Source organism: Mycteria americana, chromosome 3 (assembly GCF_035582795.1).
Source record: "Mycteria americana isolate JAX WOST 10 ecotype Jacksonville Zoo and Gardens chromosome 3, USCA_MyAme_1.0, whole genome shotgun sequence".
Lineage (NCBI taxonomy): Eukaryota > Metazoa > Chordata > Aves > Ciconiiformes > Ciconiidae > Mycteria > Mycteria americana.
Window position 1 is genome coordinate 72,291,993 of NC_134367.1, and position 18,041 is coordinate 72,310,033.

General features: G+C 37.1%; 1 protein-coding gene across 1 annotated transcript in view; it reads right to left on the bottom strand.

Moving 5' to 3' along the window:
• Positions 1-18,041, bottom strand: part of ESR1 (estrogen receptor 1) — a 112,851-nt gene that overhangs the window by 44,929 nt on the left and 49,881 nt on the right. The window contains 1 exon segment of the mRNA XM_075498970.1: positions 6,927-7,262. Coding sequence (XP_075355085.1) covers positions 6,927-7,262 — 336 coding nt within the window.

The window sequence follows — 18,041 nt, forward strand, 5'->3', positions numbered from 1 at the left end:
ACACACTTTATCTGGGGGAAAAAAAAAAAAAGTGAATTTTCACAGCATGTTACACACAATCACCTCCATCTTAACAGAAACTCATTTACTTAAAAGAAAGGCCACAGCCATTTTTTGGTCCTGTGCACAGAGAACTACAGGAATGTAACATAAATAAAAGACAGTCACTTTCATTCTGTATCTGTTTATAAAATTGTATCTTATTACAGTGTTCCTAAATTCAGAGAGGTTAGAAGGTTGGATAACATGCTTGATTCAATAGCTTTCGGCAGTCACCTTTCTACACAAAGTAACTACCTCTGTGAATGAGAGGACAATACAGCACTCTCTGTGAATTACTCTAACATTGGATTTTTGTAATATTAGAAAGAATTACTGATATTTATCAAGCTTTTGAATGAAATATCACCTCACATATGAAGTAGAGCTTTTAATTGTGGCCACAGAATGTTGCTAAAAGCGACATAAGCAGATGTACTCGCATAACAGCATCAGCACCTGACTTATTCTTCAGAATCTCTCTCTTCTTCTGGACAAAGAAATAAAATCTGGAAAGCTACAGAATTAGCTTTAGGAGTTTGTAAAAAAAATCTATTAAAAAATAAACAAAAAAATTATGAAATGTTGCAAGATATGTATTAGAAAACCCTCAAGGCTATACTTCTGAGTTCATTCAAAGGTTGTCTAAAGAAAGATTCAGAGTGGTTCTCCAACTACTTTTCCTTTCCTAACTCTGTTTCCCTTGGTTGAAAATTTATGCAAATGAAGTGACCCAGTTTGAATATATTCTTGTAATCCTCACTGCCAGGAAACTCCTGGGGAAAGAGTGGGGTGTGAAGCTCAAAGACTATGGCTTGGAAAAGAAATGGAACAGGGATAGTGAGTAGACGACATCCCAAGGCTCTTCCTGTAGCAGGGGGAACAGGCAACAACCAGACCCTTCTGCTTCGAAGAGCCCCTGAACAAATTACTGTCCTCCAGCAGGAGCCCTAGGAATGAGTAAGAGGCTCAGGACTGAGCTGCTGAACTTACTATTGGCTCCTCTGACTGATTCCCAGTATCTTCTTCCTCTGGTCCTCTTGCATGTGCTCTCTACTTTTTCTCCCAGTTGGAGTCTCCTTGATGCTGGTCAGCTTGCTAACCCTAGACCTAATGCATTTCTCTCCCCTTCTATGTCCCTAACTCTAGGGACTCCCTAGAGTTTGAAAACCTTTGCATTAGGATGCCTCTTAAATTTCCAACATCACAGTTGTTATTCAGACCCTGATCCTTTTTTCTCCTGCTATCATTTTCTTCCAGCCTCCAGCCAGTGAAAGCACTGCCTGTATTTTTGTTCCCATAGATACCTGCAGCCAAAGTTTATGTTTCTTTCCAAGCACTTCTGCTGAACTGTTCCTTCTCGGCTTTGGCTTTTCCCTGTCTGACACAAGCTGCCGGTGTATATAACTCTGTCAGACATCTCCCTGTCCTTTAGAAGCAACGTCTTCCCCTCTGTCCCTTACCGGCAAACCATTGAGTCACATGGTCTCATCCTTTTCGCTCATTTAAATTTCTCTAAAGGAGGAAATACACTTCATTGTGTTTCCAAAACACTAAAAGACAATTCTATAGATAATAAAAATAAAAGCTACTTGCAAGAGTGGGTTTGTCTCATACAGCACCCAGAAGCTGGGGGAGGAGGACAGAAAGGGAGGTTTGTTTGCTTTTACACAATACAGATATGAAAGACTAAGGATGCTTCCTAGACTAAGAAAACACAGGGATGGAAAGCTTTTATTTCATATTCAACAGTTTTAACTCTGCTGCCCTGCAAAATCACGCTATTGCATGATACCTCTCAGTCATGTTGAAATTCAAATGGTGATTACCTTATTCCACTATAAGGATTGATTCTTACCTCTTGCATTCATGGTAATGAATTGAAACTTCACAGAAATTAAATTATCAAAAAGAAGCCATAAAGTAAGATCCAGATGCTTGTTATCATTTCTCTTTTGCTTACAGATCTATTTGCTTCCTCTGTTTTTCCCCTGTGAAGTCAGGGGAGCAGTTAGAGTATCATTTCAACAGATTAAACAGATAAGCAGAAGGGTGGGTTTTTTAATAACATTTTACAAATCTCCACAGCAAGCCCATTAGTCAAACAAGAAGATATTATAAAGCAGATATTTTTGAAGGTTTATTAAAAATTATTACAGGAATTGCAAGCCATTCCTTTTTTTAAGCAAAGTGTAAATTATTGCCAGGAGGATCACTAGACACAGGAAACTGTCCTGCACCTAACGGGTTATTAACACACACCACTCTTGTATAGGACTTCTTTCCTTCCACTGCAAGCTGACTTTTTTTTTTTCCAAGGTTTGGTGTCACTGAAGTGCAGTGTAAAATTGTGGCTATTGTTGGCCTCTTTACACACTGTTCCTAATTTAACAAACAGAGCAGTTTAGAAGGTCAAATAAGAAAACAATATCTTAAGAAAATAGCAACTTCTGTGGCTTTGAAATAAAAAAAATCAGTGCCAAAACGTTTATCTCCTCGGTTCATGAAGCCATAAAATAAGTACAGCACCGTGAATCATCTCAAAACTTCAAAGCTTGTATGCCCAGCGTACCATTTTAGGGCTATTAAGTTGTACAGCTACTGTACTTGTAGTAAATAGTTATACAAGATTGTAGCAGCAGTGCCAAAGCTTTCACCCTTGCAACAAAATTTCCTTAAAGCTAAGCTCTTTAGCATGAGCTCACTGTGTAAGCTCGTAATGTCTCTTACCATCTCAAGAGCTTCTGCACAAAAAAAATATTGACAATTACATTGAAAATACCAGCTTCCTTTAGAGAACATGGTACTCCAAATATAGATATTAAATTATATACACAGTAAGTGAATAATGAAATACAATAATTTAATTCCTTCGACATATCAGCATTTCTGTAGAAAAGCAAAGTAATGGTTTTGCTCATTGCATCAAAGACCATGATGAAAATCCACTGAACTAAAAAGCCTCGTTCTGTGAGACTGAAGGTGGTACTATATCCCCAAGATGTTATGTAAACCAAGATGAAAACAGAAAGCCCTATCTTTCAGGAATATATGTTTCAGAAATGAGCAGAACATTTATTCATCTACGCTGATACCTTGCCTACATGTGATTTTTAGTGTTTTTGTCCCAGTTAAATGGTAAAAGGTTCAATTTACATGTGTATGTAAAGTCTAGCCCATCACTATCTGTTTGCACCCACCTTATGTGCAGCTGCTTGCTATTCCAGCTGGCTGGGGTAAACAGAAGGCACCACTGGTGTCTTACAGAGGCCATCTGGGAGGACTTAAGCCAAAATCCCCATTAGGCCATGTAAAGAGCAAGTCCTGTGTGCCATCCTGAATTTTTTGCATATGTCGAAGGACACTGTACAAGATTTTTATTCATGTAATCTGGCAAACCCACTGGTATCAGTGGCCAAGGTTTCAAAGGAAAATTTAAACAAGCTTTTATGCACTTGGCATATTATGAATCACATTGTCATGGGAGAACTTTGTTATGACCTCAGTTAACAATCATGTTATATTAAATATTGAAGATCATTTTTAAGGTTATGCATAAGAAGCTGCCACAAGTTCTGTTTTCCCCAGCAATTTGTTAACACCACCAAGACTGCAGAGTCAATTTAAGCAAGTTTGAACTAATGCTGATCAAGTTGCAATGAAGACTTAGACCAGTTCTCACCTTCCCAATCCGGGCATGTCTGCAAAGATACCTAATTTTGGAGATTGTCCTCAGCATGTCTTTATAACACATCTCTGCCTACATTATACTACACAGTCCATTGCAAATTAATTTTCATTACTCTTTTTTGTAGAATAGATTCAATTCTATCCAGTATATCTTCTAATTAGCTGTTTCTTCTTCCACGCTCACCTATTTACGTCATCAGAAAGACTGGCTGGCCAAAATAATGTCTTTACTAGTTGTTTTGACACACTCCCTCTTCTTTAAAGCCTACACAGCAAAATAAACTCCAAACATGTCCCTGAAAGTCCTTACACTTATTTGTAAGCTGTATCTTCATTGCATTTCTGCTCTGTTAATATCAATTTCTTCGTTCCTCAACAAATATGCTTTCAACCCAGCCACTCATATTGACTTTGGTCCTTGCTTTCCGTCAGCTAAGTGCCTGCATTCAGCTAAATGAACTTGTGCAATGCTTCCAAGGCTTGAGAGGTGTGCACAGGAGCGCTGTTTCCTGCAACTGATTTTTTCTACTGGTAAAAAGCACATTCGCTTTTTAGAAAAAGATGGTTTTACCCTTGATTCCAGAGCTTGAAACCCTAGTAAATTAGCTGAGAAAATAACTGAGTGGAATCCCACAATGCTGTTGCACAAAATACTTCACCTAACAGAAAAAAGTTATTCGGTTCCTCTGTTTATGCATAAAGTATATAAAAATCCTCTCTAATTAAATAGCATTGCATAATTCCTAGTAATAAGGGAGTATTCAAAGGCAACATACTGTGGAGGTGAAAAGAGGACTTGTATTGCCAGACACATTTCTCTTAATGTACATTTATTGCCAGTACATTCCGGCAGAATGAAACTTAGGCAAACAGTCCAAGCAATGGCCCTATCACTGAAAGGTGATCAGTACTTCTAATATTTAATATCAGCAACTAAGAACACTCAACCTTTTCTAGGGACCAAATGAGAGATCAAAAAAAAAAAAGATCTAAGCACCTAGCTCCAAAATTCCTGTTCTCAGAGGACCCAATTTTAGAGGTAGGTAAACAATTGGGCCTGAATTCTTTTAAATCAACTTTCTAAAATACTTTAATTTCTGCTTTTGGTCATGCATACTGTCCTCCAAGCCACAACACCAAGAACCAGCTAGGTCTCCAGCACTTTCAGAATCCCCAAACTGTTCACATTCTATCTCTCCTGCTTTAGGACTTTCCTTTGGTACGATTGTTTGTATAGTGCCTAATAGATCAAACTATGACTGGGAAGGGATTTTTTGGATTTTTTTAACCAAAGTTCACCAGTTTTATATCAAACCTCACCTGTTAGTGTACTTATTAATGCATATACATAGAGTCATTTGGCTTAGTTTCTCCTTAGGAGCTATTTTGGCAATTAACAGGCATACTTATTTAAATGTAAAATAGACTGGATATACACAAGTAGTTGATAACCTTATACATTTGATTTTCCAATTTCAGAAGCTTGCTTAGGAAATAAAGGATATATTCGGTAACCCAGGCAGTTTTTTGATCTTCACCAGATGGAATCATCTTGTGACAAGCAGTTTTAGAGAGTCTTCTGAATAAAAAACAGATCTAAGTTCCCTAACAGTGTTGCTTTGTATCTAAACACATTTTCATTAATTACATTAACTATCAAAATCAAATGTCATAGAAGACAAATGTTTCCAGTTGGACAACATAATGAATTTTGAATGTGGTATATTCATGTTGAAGGTAAATTAATGGATTTTAACAGACTTAGACTAATTATATCTCTAAAAATCAGTAGAAAAGTCTTCTGAATTTAGCTGTTTCGATAGTGAACAGCTTTAACAATATGGACATATGTTCATTTTTCGAAAGCATTTTGTAAAGGCATGATCCAAAGCATACCTAAATTAACAGGAGAACCTGCCCTTGACTTGAACAGACTGTGGATCAGGCCTTAACCACTGTGACTTTGTCAAGAATAAAATTCTCAGGTGATTTCTTATAAGATACGATGAGAAATGAAACACACACAGGTTCTCATTGATCATAGCTGGAGCCCACAAAGTGACATGTGAAAAGTGGTAAAAAGGGAACCCATGAGGACTGGAAAAGACTCAGATTTTATGGGTTATTGATTTACCAGGAGCGGTCTTGCCAAGTTTAAATGAAGGAAAACAGAAATACGGCATAACCTGGGTGTAATGCTGTTGAGGTAATGCGCTATATGAGTGAGAGCTGTGGTAGTGTTCTCTAACATCCCTTCACAAAGCAGCTACATAATTTCAATGAAATAAAAGGCTACAGTAAAAATTTAAGAGATCAGAATCCCAGTGAATTATGAAGTGTAAGTTACTGTGTATGCTGGTATTTTTACAAAGCTAAAAGTACAGCATGTGCAATAAACTTCTAATAAATGTTTAAATGTTAACTTATGAAAAGTAGTCTTGTAGACTGAAATTTTAAAATATGATGAACTTTAGTTACAAAACTACTCTCTCGTTTCATTGATATAAATTAATTAAACCACATGAATGGATGTGTAACATACGTTCAACCAAAAATGTTACATAGTTCCCACAATTCTGTAATTCCCTTCCAGAAAAGAGGGGTCATAGCTCAACAACCATGATGCACCAAAATGATAAAGATGAAAACATCTTTTAAATTGCTATTCTGGCTCTGTTTTTCAGACCCAAAATTCATGAAATATCTGTAATTTATGGTCAAAAATATAAACTGGCAATTAAATAAATAATACTAATACTATGGGCTCAGTAGTGATGCTGAATTTATGGCTTACATTATAGACATAAGAGTAACCCTTTTTTCAAAAGGGATCTAAATAATTAACGTAACTTGATTAGATAAAACTGATTAGATCTGGCTTTTTAGTAATCTGGTTTTACCTTTAATTTTGCTGGCTTTTATCTGAAAAAAGGATTTGCAATCAAAAAAATTGTCTAACATTCTATAGTGTGGGGAAATACCTTTTCTCAAATAAATCTTTCTTCAAAAGTCACTCACATTGCACTATAGTTTTTTATCAACCAATATAACATAAAATTTGTGATTTTTTATGTATTTATACTTAAGTGAACAATTTGCATGAAATTAGAATATGTAGTGTGAAAACCTGTATTCTTTTTTCTATCGCTTTGTAATGTAGAGGCTTTTATAGTTCACTGGGGCTTTTTTTCCCTTACCTGGAACTCTCTTTGCCCAGTTGATCATGTGCACTAATTCTCTGTCTGCAAGGTTGGTCAACAGGGTCATCATAGAAGCTTCGTTGAATGGTCTATTTGGGTCATATTCAGAATAAACTATGGGTGGCTCAGCTTCCAGCAAGGCACTGACCATCTGTTCTGCCGTCAGGGACAGGGCTGGACTGTTCTTCTTGTTATGTTTAATCACCAGTGGACTTGTCCAAAGGGTGGGAGCTCGGAGCTCCGTAGAAGAAGCCTCCCCGTTCCTGGAATCCTGCTCCTCTCTTTGACGTTTTTGTTTAATCATTCGCCCGCCTCTGCGGTCTTTCCGGATTCCTAGAGACACACAAGAACATAATGAACTGCTTTCCTTGAACATATGTATTACATACACATAGCTTCAGCCAATCAGCATCTGCTGTTGATAAACCCAGGTAGCATTAACTCTTGGTTTATTTTCTGAAGATTTCTTCCTATATATGGAATCTTACATCAATAGTTGGAGAGAAAAACTATTTTAAAAAGTATAGTGTCAGGAATAGCGCACTCCTTCCTAAAATTCAGATCAGTTGGGCTTACACAGGACTCGACTAGTGACACTGTATAGCTGCCTTAGCCCCACAAAGGGAAGTCAGTAATTGGGAATAAATAAATATTTCTTTACAGCACAAGCTGCAAAGTCTGTCCCAACCTCTAGCAGACAACTATTCTATAAACCATCAATGATAACTCAATGATCTGGGTGGGAGAGATGGATCACAGAAGTAGCTCTCAAAAACTATCCAAGAAAGTTTTGCTCAAGTCCACCAATTATTTTAATTAAACATCATCCTATTACTGAACCTGTGATCTTCTAATTACATAAAAACCATCCCAAAAAGTTCCCATTGTATGACGAGCTTATACAGCAATAAAGAATGCCATGTAAGTAGATAAACAGAAGTAAGAAAAGGAAAGATAATTGCAACCTCAGAATCTAATGTGGGAGACCTACTGTCAAAAAGCTGTAATAACTGCAACAGAAACCGTCTTTGTCATTACCGCACATTTCTGCAACGTGCTTAGCAGTATATGACCCTGAACCTTGGGATATTATCAAGTCAGCCTTACCAATTAGAACAACAACTTAAGACCTTACAGTGGAACAAAATCTTCCTTTGTGGAAAGGTTACAAGAACAATATAATGATAAAGCCCACGTGGGCTCCAACCATAAAGGGAAGATTAAGTCCGGCTCTGAGTGGAGGAGGCACAGGCATTTTGAGGCTGAGTTAAAAACTTAAATCAATCATCAGATGGGGGTGAGGGACAAGCAAATAAGAAAGAAAGCACACAAGGAACTGAGCTATGAGGAGAAGGCAGCTTATGATAGGGCTTATTCTGGAGTTCTCATGCAATATGGAAAAGCAGCAGTAGTCCCAGTCTGAAAATCAAAAGAAGTATCTGTAGAGAAGGAGGAGGCAACCTATTCAAGAAACAGAGAAGAGAAAACAATTTAAAAACAAACAAACAAACAAACACCATCTTTGAGAACTGCTGGCACTTGCAAGCGATCAATACAGGTCTTTCTGATGGGTGGGGGAGGGAGAAACACAATCTTTGCTCAGCTTTTTTCACACCACAAAAATTTAAACCTTTAGATTCCCAGTCTTTGTTAGCAACATCTTCATCTCAGATCCAATATTCCTTCATATAAATGTTGGTTCATATCATCAGGTGTCCTTTCCCAGTCTCAAAGGAACAGAGAGGATCTTTAGATCTGTTTGCTTCTTTCTTTGAATATGGTGATGTTTTCACTGAATTAGTACTTGAAGATTAAGCACTTTATGTCTAATTCATTAAAAATCTAGTAGGCTTTCTGATTCCATTCTATTAATCTTTCCAGATAAAGCGAGTTCAATAAATCTTTCATCACTCCTACTACTTAACCTCTCTGCATTTTCCTGTTCGTTAAACTAGTTGTAAGCCAAAAGTCTCAAGTGCATTACTGTTCCCATTTTTCATTGAGCAATACCAATTTTCCCTACCACTAAACTGTTTATATTTAGGAGAGGAGGGGGAGATTCTTGCTATTAAGAAAAAATGCAAGACTTATTTTGGCAAAACATCATCCTGGAGTTATTCTTATTGGTAGCTTACTTCATTGCAATACTCAATAGCATACGTACTCTATCTATATCAAAAACGTAACAGGTATTTTTGTTGTATGCTTTATATCAATGTAATGTTTTTGAATTAAAATTGCCCTGTGAAACATGCAGACATAATAATGTGAACAAAACCACCTGGTTCGTACACACTAAAGCATTTGTTAACTTTCTCACATCCCAAATTCTACAGCCGCTCATCTAGAAATTTCCCTTTGAAGAATTAAAAGTATTCTTGGGGTCTGTACTGTTCAACATACTCATAAATAGATGGACTCAGAACTGACATAATTCAGAAACAAGATCTTGGGGTTAGAATAATACTATAAAAACATCAGATAAGTTAGTTTAGTAAGTAAATAGAAAGCTAGAAATTACTAGGAGAGGAAGGGAGGACAGAGCACCTTCATAAATCACAGATTTTATTAACTCATGAGGCACACTACAATGAACACTGTGTGCAGTTCTGTTCTTCCCATTTTAAAAAGAGATAGAAAAGAAATGAAAAAGGGATAAGAGAAAGACAAGTAAGATGATCCGAAGCGTGAAACAAATTTGGTGCAAGAAACAGCTAAATTGACCAGGTCTGTTTGGTCTGCAAGCCAGATACAAGACTGCAAAATCGGGACTAGCAAGAAGATGAATAAGGTACAAACACTGATGCTTCTCTTCTAATACAAGATAGTATCAAATGAAACTACCTCATGCAAGGTTCAGGACAGACAAGAAGAGGTTCTCTTTCATACCATACAGAAACAAAGCTGAAATTGTGAATAAATTAAAAGTTGGTATATGTTAGAAAGCTGTAGGCCAAATCTGATGGAGAAAAGAATCCATTAAGAGTTAATAAACACAAATAAGGCACCTTTGGCTTAAGTGTCCATGGCATAGATTACTGCAAGATTAGAAGGGATTTTTTGGTTTTGCTTTTTACTTACTCCAGGCCTGCCTTGTTAAGTAAAACAAGGATGTGATGAGAATTTGACATAACAGAGGGAAGGTGGCAAATGTAAACACATTTAGCTGTTTACAAATCAATTGGATTCTAAAGAACAATAGTTTTATTTTTAATTCATCTGCAAGCTTCCTGCTGGCTTTTCTTCACCTTGAAAAAAAGTGGTGCGTTGAGCAAAGTTGAAAATAACCAGTTTGGAGGAGAAGCCCCACACAAATTTATTTTTACATTTTTATTTCGGCATTTAAAAAACCCAACCAAACATAGTAAGCTTACACTGGATTTTGTAGAGACCAGATCTGAAAAAAAAGTCAGTAAGAGTATGCATTCCTTGTGCATCACATCAGCAGCTTTTATGATCACAGACAGAAAGGTCTTTGAATCTGTATAAGCATCATACTCATCAGAGATTTAGAGAAATTACTGCTAACTCTTCACCTAACCCCTAGATGGACAAGCAACATAGTGATTTTATTATTCATTTTCTTGGGCCAAATAGGAGTGAGTATCTCTCTGAAAAACGCAAGTGCCTCCAAATCTCCTTCAGCTTAATCAAATTTTATCTCTGTTAAGAAGAGATAATAGCTATGCACAGTCACTAATTCCAAAAAAGACAACTCCATCAAGCTACAATTTCATTGCCAAAAGTGCAATGAACCTGTAAGGTTTTTTTAAATATATGAATGCATTAATTTTGATTCCACTGTTCAGCCAATAAAGGAACCTGAATTGCGAAATGTTGTGAAAAACAATATTCTACCAAAAATGGAAGTACTATGTATCTTGCAAAAGCTCTAAAACAATTTCCACTTGAGTTTTAAAGCTACAAGAGCCAAGATTTTCAAAGGCAGTTTTATAAAGCTTCATATGTAAATTCAGTCAGTCTTTTAGATATGGAGGCAGGTTTCAAAGATGCTGAGTCATTATATACTCCAGTCAGTAGAACCTGATCAGCAATAAAATTGCATATGGACCGTGGAGGTAATGTTAACCAAATGAAACTCTTTACTAGTGTTTTCCAACATGTGATTAAAACAAAACAAAAAATAAATTCCCGATTATTAAAAAAAAATCCTAAATTAGGAATGTATTGAATGAATATTGAATCTCAGCCATCCAACAGCCAGCTTCCTCCTACCTACTGCTAAGAACAAAACTCCACCTTTATATCTTCAGTATTATACAAAATATTCAAGAATATTTAGAGGAAGAAGAGGAGGAGAACAAATAGAATAAAATTTGCTTTGTTCTGTGTGAACCATAGAATTATGCATTTTAGATTTAAAGATGTATGTATAATCTCAAATTCTATTCTACTTAAATATATTTCCTATGAACTGCTTTATATAATATTCTTCAATTTCTTTACTATTAGAAATTTTGTAGGAATATTTGTCAAGTAAAGAATGCTTATTGTTTGCAATAAATGGGAACAGATTTGATAAAACCCAATAAACTTTCTTGGCACTAAGACTGAAAAAACAGGTTTTTTGATAAAACTGAAATAGCCAAGATATTTTTATGTCCTTCCTACTGTTTACTATTTTGGAAATCCTAAAAGCTATTACTTTTTGTCTGTTTGCAACACCCACCTGCTATCTGGTATACTTATTGTGCTATTTTCATTAACATGATACAAAAACTGCAAAAGACCTTCATCTTCTCTTTCCCCCATGTGCACAACATTCACTCTGCTTGTTCACACGAGGGATGGGTATTAATATGGAAACTGCATCTGCCTGTCGTTGTAAACCCTATTCACTTGCAGCCTGTTTATTAACCCAGCTCTTCATGCTCCATTTAAGTCTTGCTGGAGTTCCAAACAGCTTTCCAATAGCTGCAAGTAAAAACTACAATAAAGTTATTTTCTACAAATAGTACCTTTCTTTGAAGGTTAAAACTCTCAGGTGAATTATATGTTTAACCTTATCTTATTTACCTGCAAATGCAGAAAAGAAAACCATTCCCCAATATTTTTTGAATGAAACCTACCCCAAAAGTCTACAGAGGTCTAGTCCTTTAACTGCATTTTAGTATACAGATTTTCAGCAAATAATTTTTTTACTATCTGTATCAGTGGTCATCAATCATTGAGAAGGCTCAAAGCACTTTACATGTGGAGCCCAGCCTCATGAACACAAACTCTCCTTGATCTGCGATCTCGTGGGTCACCTCAGAAAAGGTGAGACATCAGCCCTGAGCAATGTCCACAACCTAAAAAACTGTGGACTTTCAAATACATCTCCGTGCTTCACCTTGCAAACAATCTGCAAAATCGGTTACTAGTACCATGATACATATCTAACAGTGCCAACAGAAACAAAGTCTTGCAATTTTCTGGAGGGCAAAGGGTACTGATAAGATCATACCATAAGGTGGTTCAATATAGGTCACACCGATAATTTCTGTATTTTCTAACATTTGAGAATTTCACTTTCAACTTTAATCAACCATTAATATACTTTATTAATATACATCATGACTGTACATAGCATACACAGAAATTGATTTTCCATCAACTTAATTGTAGCTGTCATTGCGTGACACACACAAGTCACCTGGCAACACTGTTCTAGTTTGGGAGAGGACATAACTATTTTATTTTATAGAAAACTGTAAGTAGGCAGAATGCAATTACACAAGTTGTGAATTTAAGCAGGAACAATATCTCCTGTCTTGTGATAAGGATGTTGCAGCTGCAGTATTTTTCTCAGAATATCCCATTCAGTAAAACTGGCTTAGTCCAATGCTGTTTATCTCAGAAGAACCTTATAGCAATATGAAACTAAGATAATTTAAAATCACCACCTTCTTTCAATAAATCTAGAAGTTCATTATCATTGTGTAGCTGGACCATAAAAACATATTCACTTCTGAAGCAATTGCTTTTTTTAACTCTCTGTCAATAAACATGGGAAAGCACAGCAATGTCTCCAAGATGGGTGCAGGAAGTCCATGCTGCGCAACCAGAAGCGGTGGCACATTTGACTTCAGAATTCCAGGTCCCTACAGTGGGATGAGACAGTATTTTATCCTAGAAACTGCTATATAACATCTATTGGAAATAGGAGGGTTTATTTCACATTATATAAACAAAGAATTTTACCTGTTATTCCATATGCTTTCTATGTGTATAATTAAGTAAGATTTTGTTTTGCCTCCGGAGGGAATATTTGGGAAAAGAAAGATGACTGGTGAGAGCTCTCACTCCACCTCAGGAGCTGATATTTGCAGGAGAATGAGGGAGAAGAAGCAAAACTTTTCTTTGCTACTCTTGCTTATTTTAACACTCAGCTTTCAAGGAACTGCTCTGCCACTTCTCCTTCTAGCCCTGGAAGATAGGGCTGTAGCAGCTAAGAATTCATAGTGTTTATTTGGGGCCTTTTTTTTTATATATGATCTACAGTAAAATTAGTATCATTTTTCACTGATCTACAGTAAAATTCTGCTTTTAGTAGTTTCTGTAGTTGTCATAATGTATATCATCATAAACATCATATGAGTAGAAAAAAATGTAACTGGTCATAGGTTGTAGACATGATAAATCTGTGAGATGTCAGGTACCCTGTTATTAGAACACATTTTAAAATCTTTCACCTGAAGATCTCAGGGCTCTTTTATTCATAATGGGTTTAACTTCTCAAAAACCCAAAACATTAAAATCAATGTACAAAGACTTAAAATCACACAGTGAGCAAGCAAGAAAATGAAAAGCAACACCTGAATCACCATTGGTAAACCTTACGCATCTCATGTTGGTATGTATGTGTGCATTACTTAACAACATTTCAATCTAAAACGTTAGGCACACAAAAAGTTTTCTTTTTCTAGCATGTGCTAGCCCTGATGTGCGCAAACAACTGGGTTATCTGTAGATACAGTCTTGGCTTCCACATTATGATTCACTGACAATAGAAAGGCTTTTTAACAAAATAACAGAAGATGGTTTTAATATTTACATATAGCCACAATTTGAGTAATGACACAGTAGTTTTCTACTGCTGCAAGGACAAATATATTCACTTCAATTGCATTTTAGATCCTCTGCTTCCTTAGGTTACTAGAAGATATCAGGTTTAGAGGGAAGGCCAGGGAAATAACACATCCTTGAACTGTTAAATCCTGTGCCCCCTTTTTGACAAAGTACCATCAGAGAAGCAGCATGCTGTTGGACTAAATATAATTAGTGAGAATATTTCAAACCATAGAGAAAAATAACCTCTATCACAATATCTGGCTTTTTTTGTCCCCTGACTGCTTAGAAACCCCATAAATGACATGGAAAATGTTTCACCACTGTTCACTATCTTTCCATTACTACCAGCACCTTGCCATCCTACAGTTCCCACACTCAGCTCACTCAGGTGGTGATAACAGCATCAGTCACTGCCCCAGCCACTGGCACAAGAATGCAACTACTGCTCCAAAGTCATTGGCACATAACTTTGAGCTGTACCACTTTTTCTAGCATGTGCTAGCCCTGATGGCATGGGCAGCACTCTGCGTGTGCATGGGCAGCACTCTGCAAATCCTTGCAATAGTCAGCGCTCTACAAGTTAACCTCCACTTCATACTTGACAGACATTCAGATGGCATTTCAAGCATTTAAACTAGTGGAAACAAAGTAGATTTGGAAACTTGACAAGTCGAAATGTAAAGGCAAGCTAAGTGCCAGAACTGGAGAACCAGAGTTCAGTTTCTAGGCAGCAAGCATATAAGCAATAGCTTCTCGTTCATATCAGCATTGTTTCATGTCTTACTGGAACTATTTTGCAAAATAAGTAACTTTTAACCCAGGGAAGAAGCTCCTACTTAAAAACTGTTTGCTCAGAAATGAGTTTTTAGCTTTGAAGATTCTCTTCCCTATTTGTGGCTTCCTGGTATTGCAGACTTTTCCTTTTACTGCTTCCTTTCCATTTCAGCAACACAGCTGCTGCATCTCCTACGAGGAACAGGTTCAGAACAGGGCCGATGGAAACGTTATGAGAAAGGACAGCCTTATGCACAGGAAAAGACTGCAACTCCTAGGTTAAACAGGATTACAAAATTAAGACATTTGGCTCATAAAGAAATCGGAGGAAAAAAGTCAGAATGGTGATAGTGAGTGTGAGGATGGCGTGGGAACCGTGCTGAAACCCCCTGTAGCAATCAACAGTTTGTGGCCACACTCTGAGAGCAAAAAGAATCAAGGCAGGAAGGAAAAGGAATGACTTTTGGTTTTTTTCTAAGAGGACAACAAAAAGATGGATCTATGATTGGCTTTGGAAACAGTGATTGGTAAATGGTTTACCAGCTAACCTCCCAGTCTGGAGCAACCTTTGAACCTGAGGCTCTTTGTCCACAGTTCTGCTCCTTGTCAGCAGACCCCAGATGATAAGAGACATTTGACACTTCTATATATGCACACAGCCTTGCAGCATTAACAGCCTACAATTTTGTCAGTTTGTCAAAGGAGTATTTCAAAAGTTCTTGCAAACACCTTCTCTTCTGAACAATTTTGTTACTCTTCAAGACAGATCTACCTCATCAAAATTATGTTGAAAATCACCAGAGAGAAGGAACATCTGGTGCTTTGTAAAACAAGCCCTGTTTGAGAATAAAAGACTAAATGTATGTGGTAAGTAAAAGAGATTATAAATAAGAAGGCATCCTTCAGAAAGCCAGAGAGTCTATAGCCCAGCTGATGACCAGAGTATTAAAGGAGCATGCAGAGAAGAACAGGCTGTGGCAGAGAAACCACATGAATCCTTTACACCAGTGTTCACAAAGGAAGAAACCAGATTTTTCTGCCCCAGAAACCCTTCATATGGGGAGTAGGGGAACCTTTCTGAAACTGAAGTGAGAGTTGAAGAGGCTAGAAATCCAAAAGCCTCTCTCAAATGTCCTAATACAGGAGGGATTTACTAAACTGCTGGAGAAGAGCTCTGGGACTCAGTCCAGACTCACTCTTTTGTCATTGCTGCCTTTGGCAAAACTAAGTGATTGCAAAAGGAAAACAGTGTGAACAAGCCAGTAGTTCCCTTATGAGCACAAACCTGAGTGTCACCTACCACAACTGGCTTGAGAGTCTACAAGGTGGATGCAAGCAAGGTAGCTGTCTCCTAATGACCTCTTACAGTAATTTGGCTTTGCAGATAGACCTCATTAGGCACACCTCCACTGAATTTGATAGGTTTTTAATGCTTCATTGGAAATAAAATAAAATCCTACAGCTTCCTCTGAAACATAAGGTCACTGTAGCTACTGTACATAAGTAGAGGTCAGAATATAATTACATTCTTGATAGATTTATAACTGATGGAGATTGCTGAAGCTATCATTGCAATGTAGGTCCTAATATTGTAATGTACCTCAGCATGATGGTCCTTCCAAGGTGATTTTGAGAGCTTTGAGATTTTGAGAGCTTTTCTGCTTGGTTCTCTCCACATAAATACATTATTTGGTCACAGGAAAGTAACACCACTTTCCAAATTCAAATTTTATAGGCTTAATCAATTACTTCTTTTGAATATGATTCAGACAATCAGCCCCTTTATTTCATACCCATTTCTCTTTTAGAAAATCAAACAGAAATGTAAATTGTGCTGAAAACCCAGGTGGGATGACAATTACTTTAAATGAGAAACATTGTCTGAAATCTTCTAAAAAAATTAATCAGAATTTAATGTCTAATCTTGAACAGGCCTGCCTCAAGTGACAGTGCTTAATAGCCTGGTTTCTGACAAGGATATCTAGACACTCAGTAGTATAAATAAGTAACAGGTTTAAGTTTGGTCTCTGCACCTGGATGTTGCAATTTTTTCTACTCCTGAGTGGTTGATGAATGCTGTATGTCTGTTTATGTGGGTGTTTTTTCCAAAAAATGTCTCTCGTCCTTTTCCAAGCTGAGCATTTTTTTCTCCTCTATGATCAGGACTACTTTCGATTAAAAGAGAGAGAGAGGGAGAGAGAAGCTACAGCAGGGGCATGCAGGGTCCAGGGCTTGCATTCAGATATTCTGGTTCAACTCCCGGCTCTGCCACCAGTTTGCTCAGCGATCAAGTCACATTACATATCGCAGTGCCCCAGTATTCCTGTCAGCTACAATGCAGATCATAAAATGGTCTTATGTAAAGTTTTCAAAGACCTCATGACAAAAAATGCTGTTAACAAGCAGGCAAATGTAATTTGGGGTCTCTAATGACTATTCATAACTCACAGTTTGAGAACCAATGATCTACTAATTACAGATGAAGGTGCACAACATGATTCATCCTAATCTGTATTTTGGCATTCAGTCTTTGGCATTCATAGCACATGTTTTAAAGAGCATCAGAGAACATGTCGAAGAGAAGCAAGAGAAGTTCAATTAACCCATCATTCAACTGAATCCCTTTCAGTGTTAACACTCCTGCACAAATCATACTAAGTTTTGGCTACAGTAAGTATGGCAACAGCCCCATTTCTAGGCGATATTTATAGTGAAGCCATAGACATTTCAGGGGCCACAACAAAGCCTTTACAGGAACCATACATCAACCACGATTTGGAAAAGCCAAGTAGCTTTAGGAGTATGAGTCCATTAGTATAGTTCTCAAAGACAGCAAGAAATTGTAACTGCTACATTTTAGAAATTAGATGAATTAATTAGGGTATTGAAGCTATTTGGCCTGATATATCAGGACTGATAGTGCTGGAATTGAACTGTAAATGCCTAACCAAGTGAAGAACTAGAAGTTCTAGTACTCTAGGAATTTCTCAAGCTCAGCAAGGAGAAGATACCAGCTCTTCTGACCTGCATAGGCTCGCTCAAAGCCAGTGAATGCACAGTGACACCCTGAGGTACCTGTAGTATGAACAACTGGCAGGCAGAGGTGGAGACGCAGCAAGGATCCTAGACTTCATTTAAAATTAATCAGCAATTTAAATGGGGACTGTCTCATTGCTGTATCTATTCCCAAGTAATATCACAACTAAAATAATTCCTAATTAGGAATTTTTAAGTACGTAAAGGCCAAAAAGCAAATGCAAACAA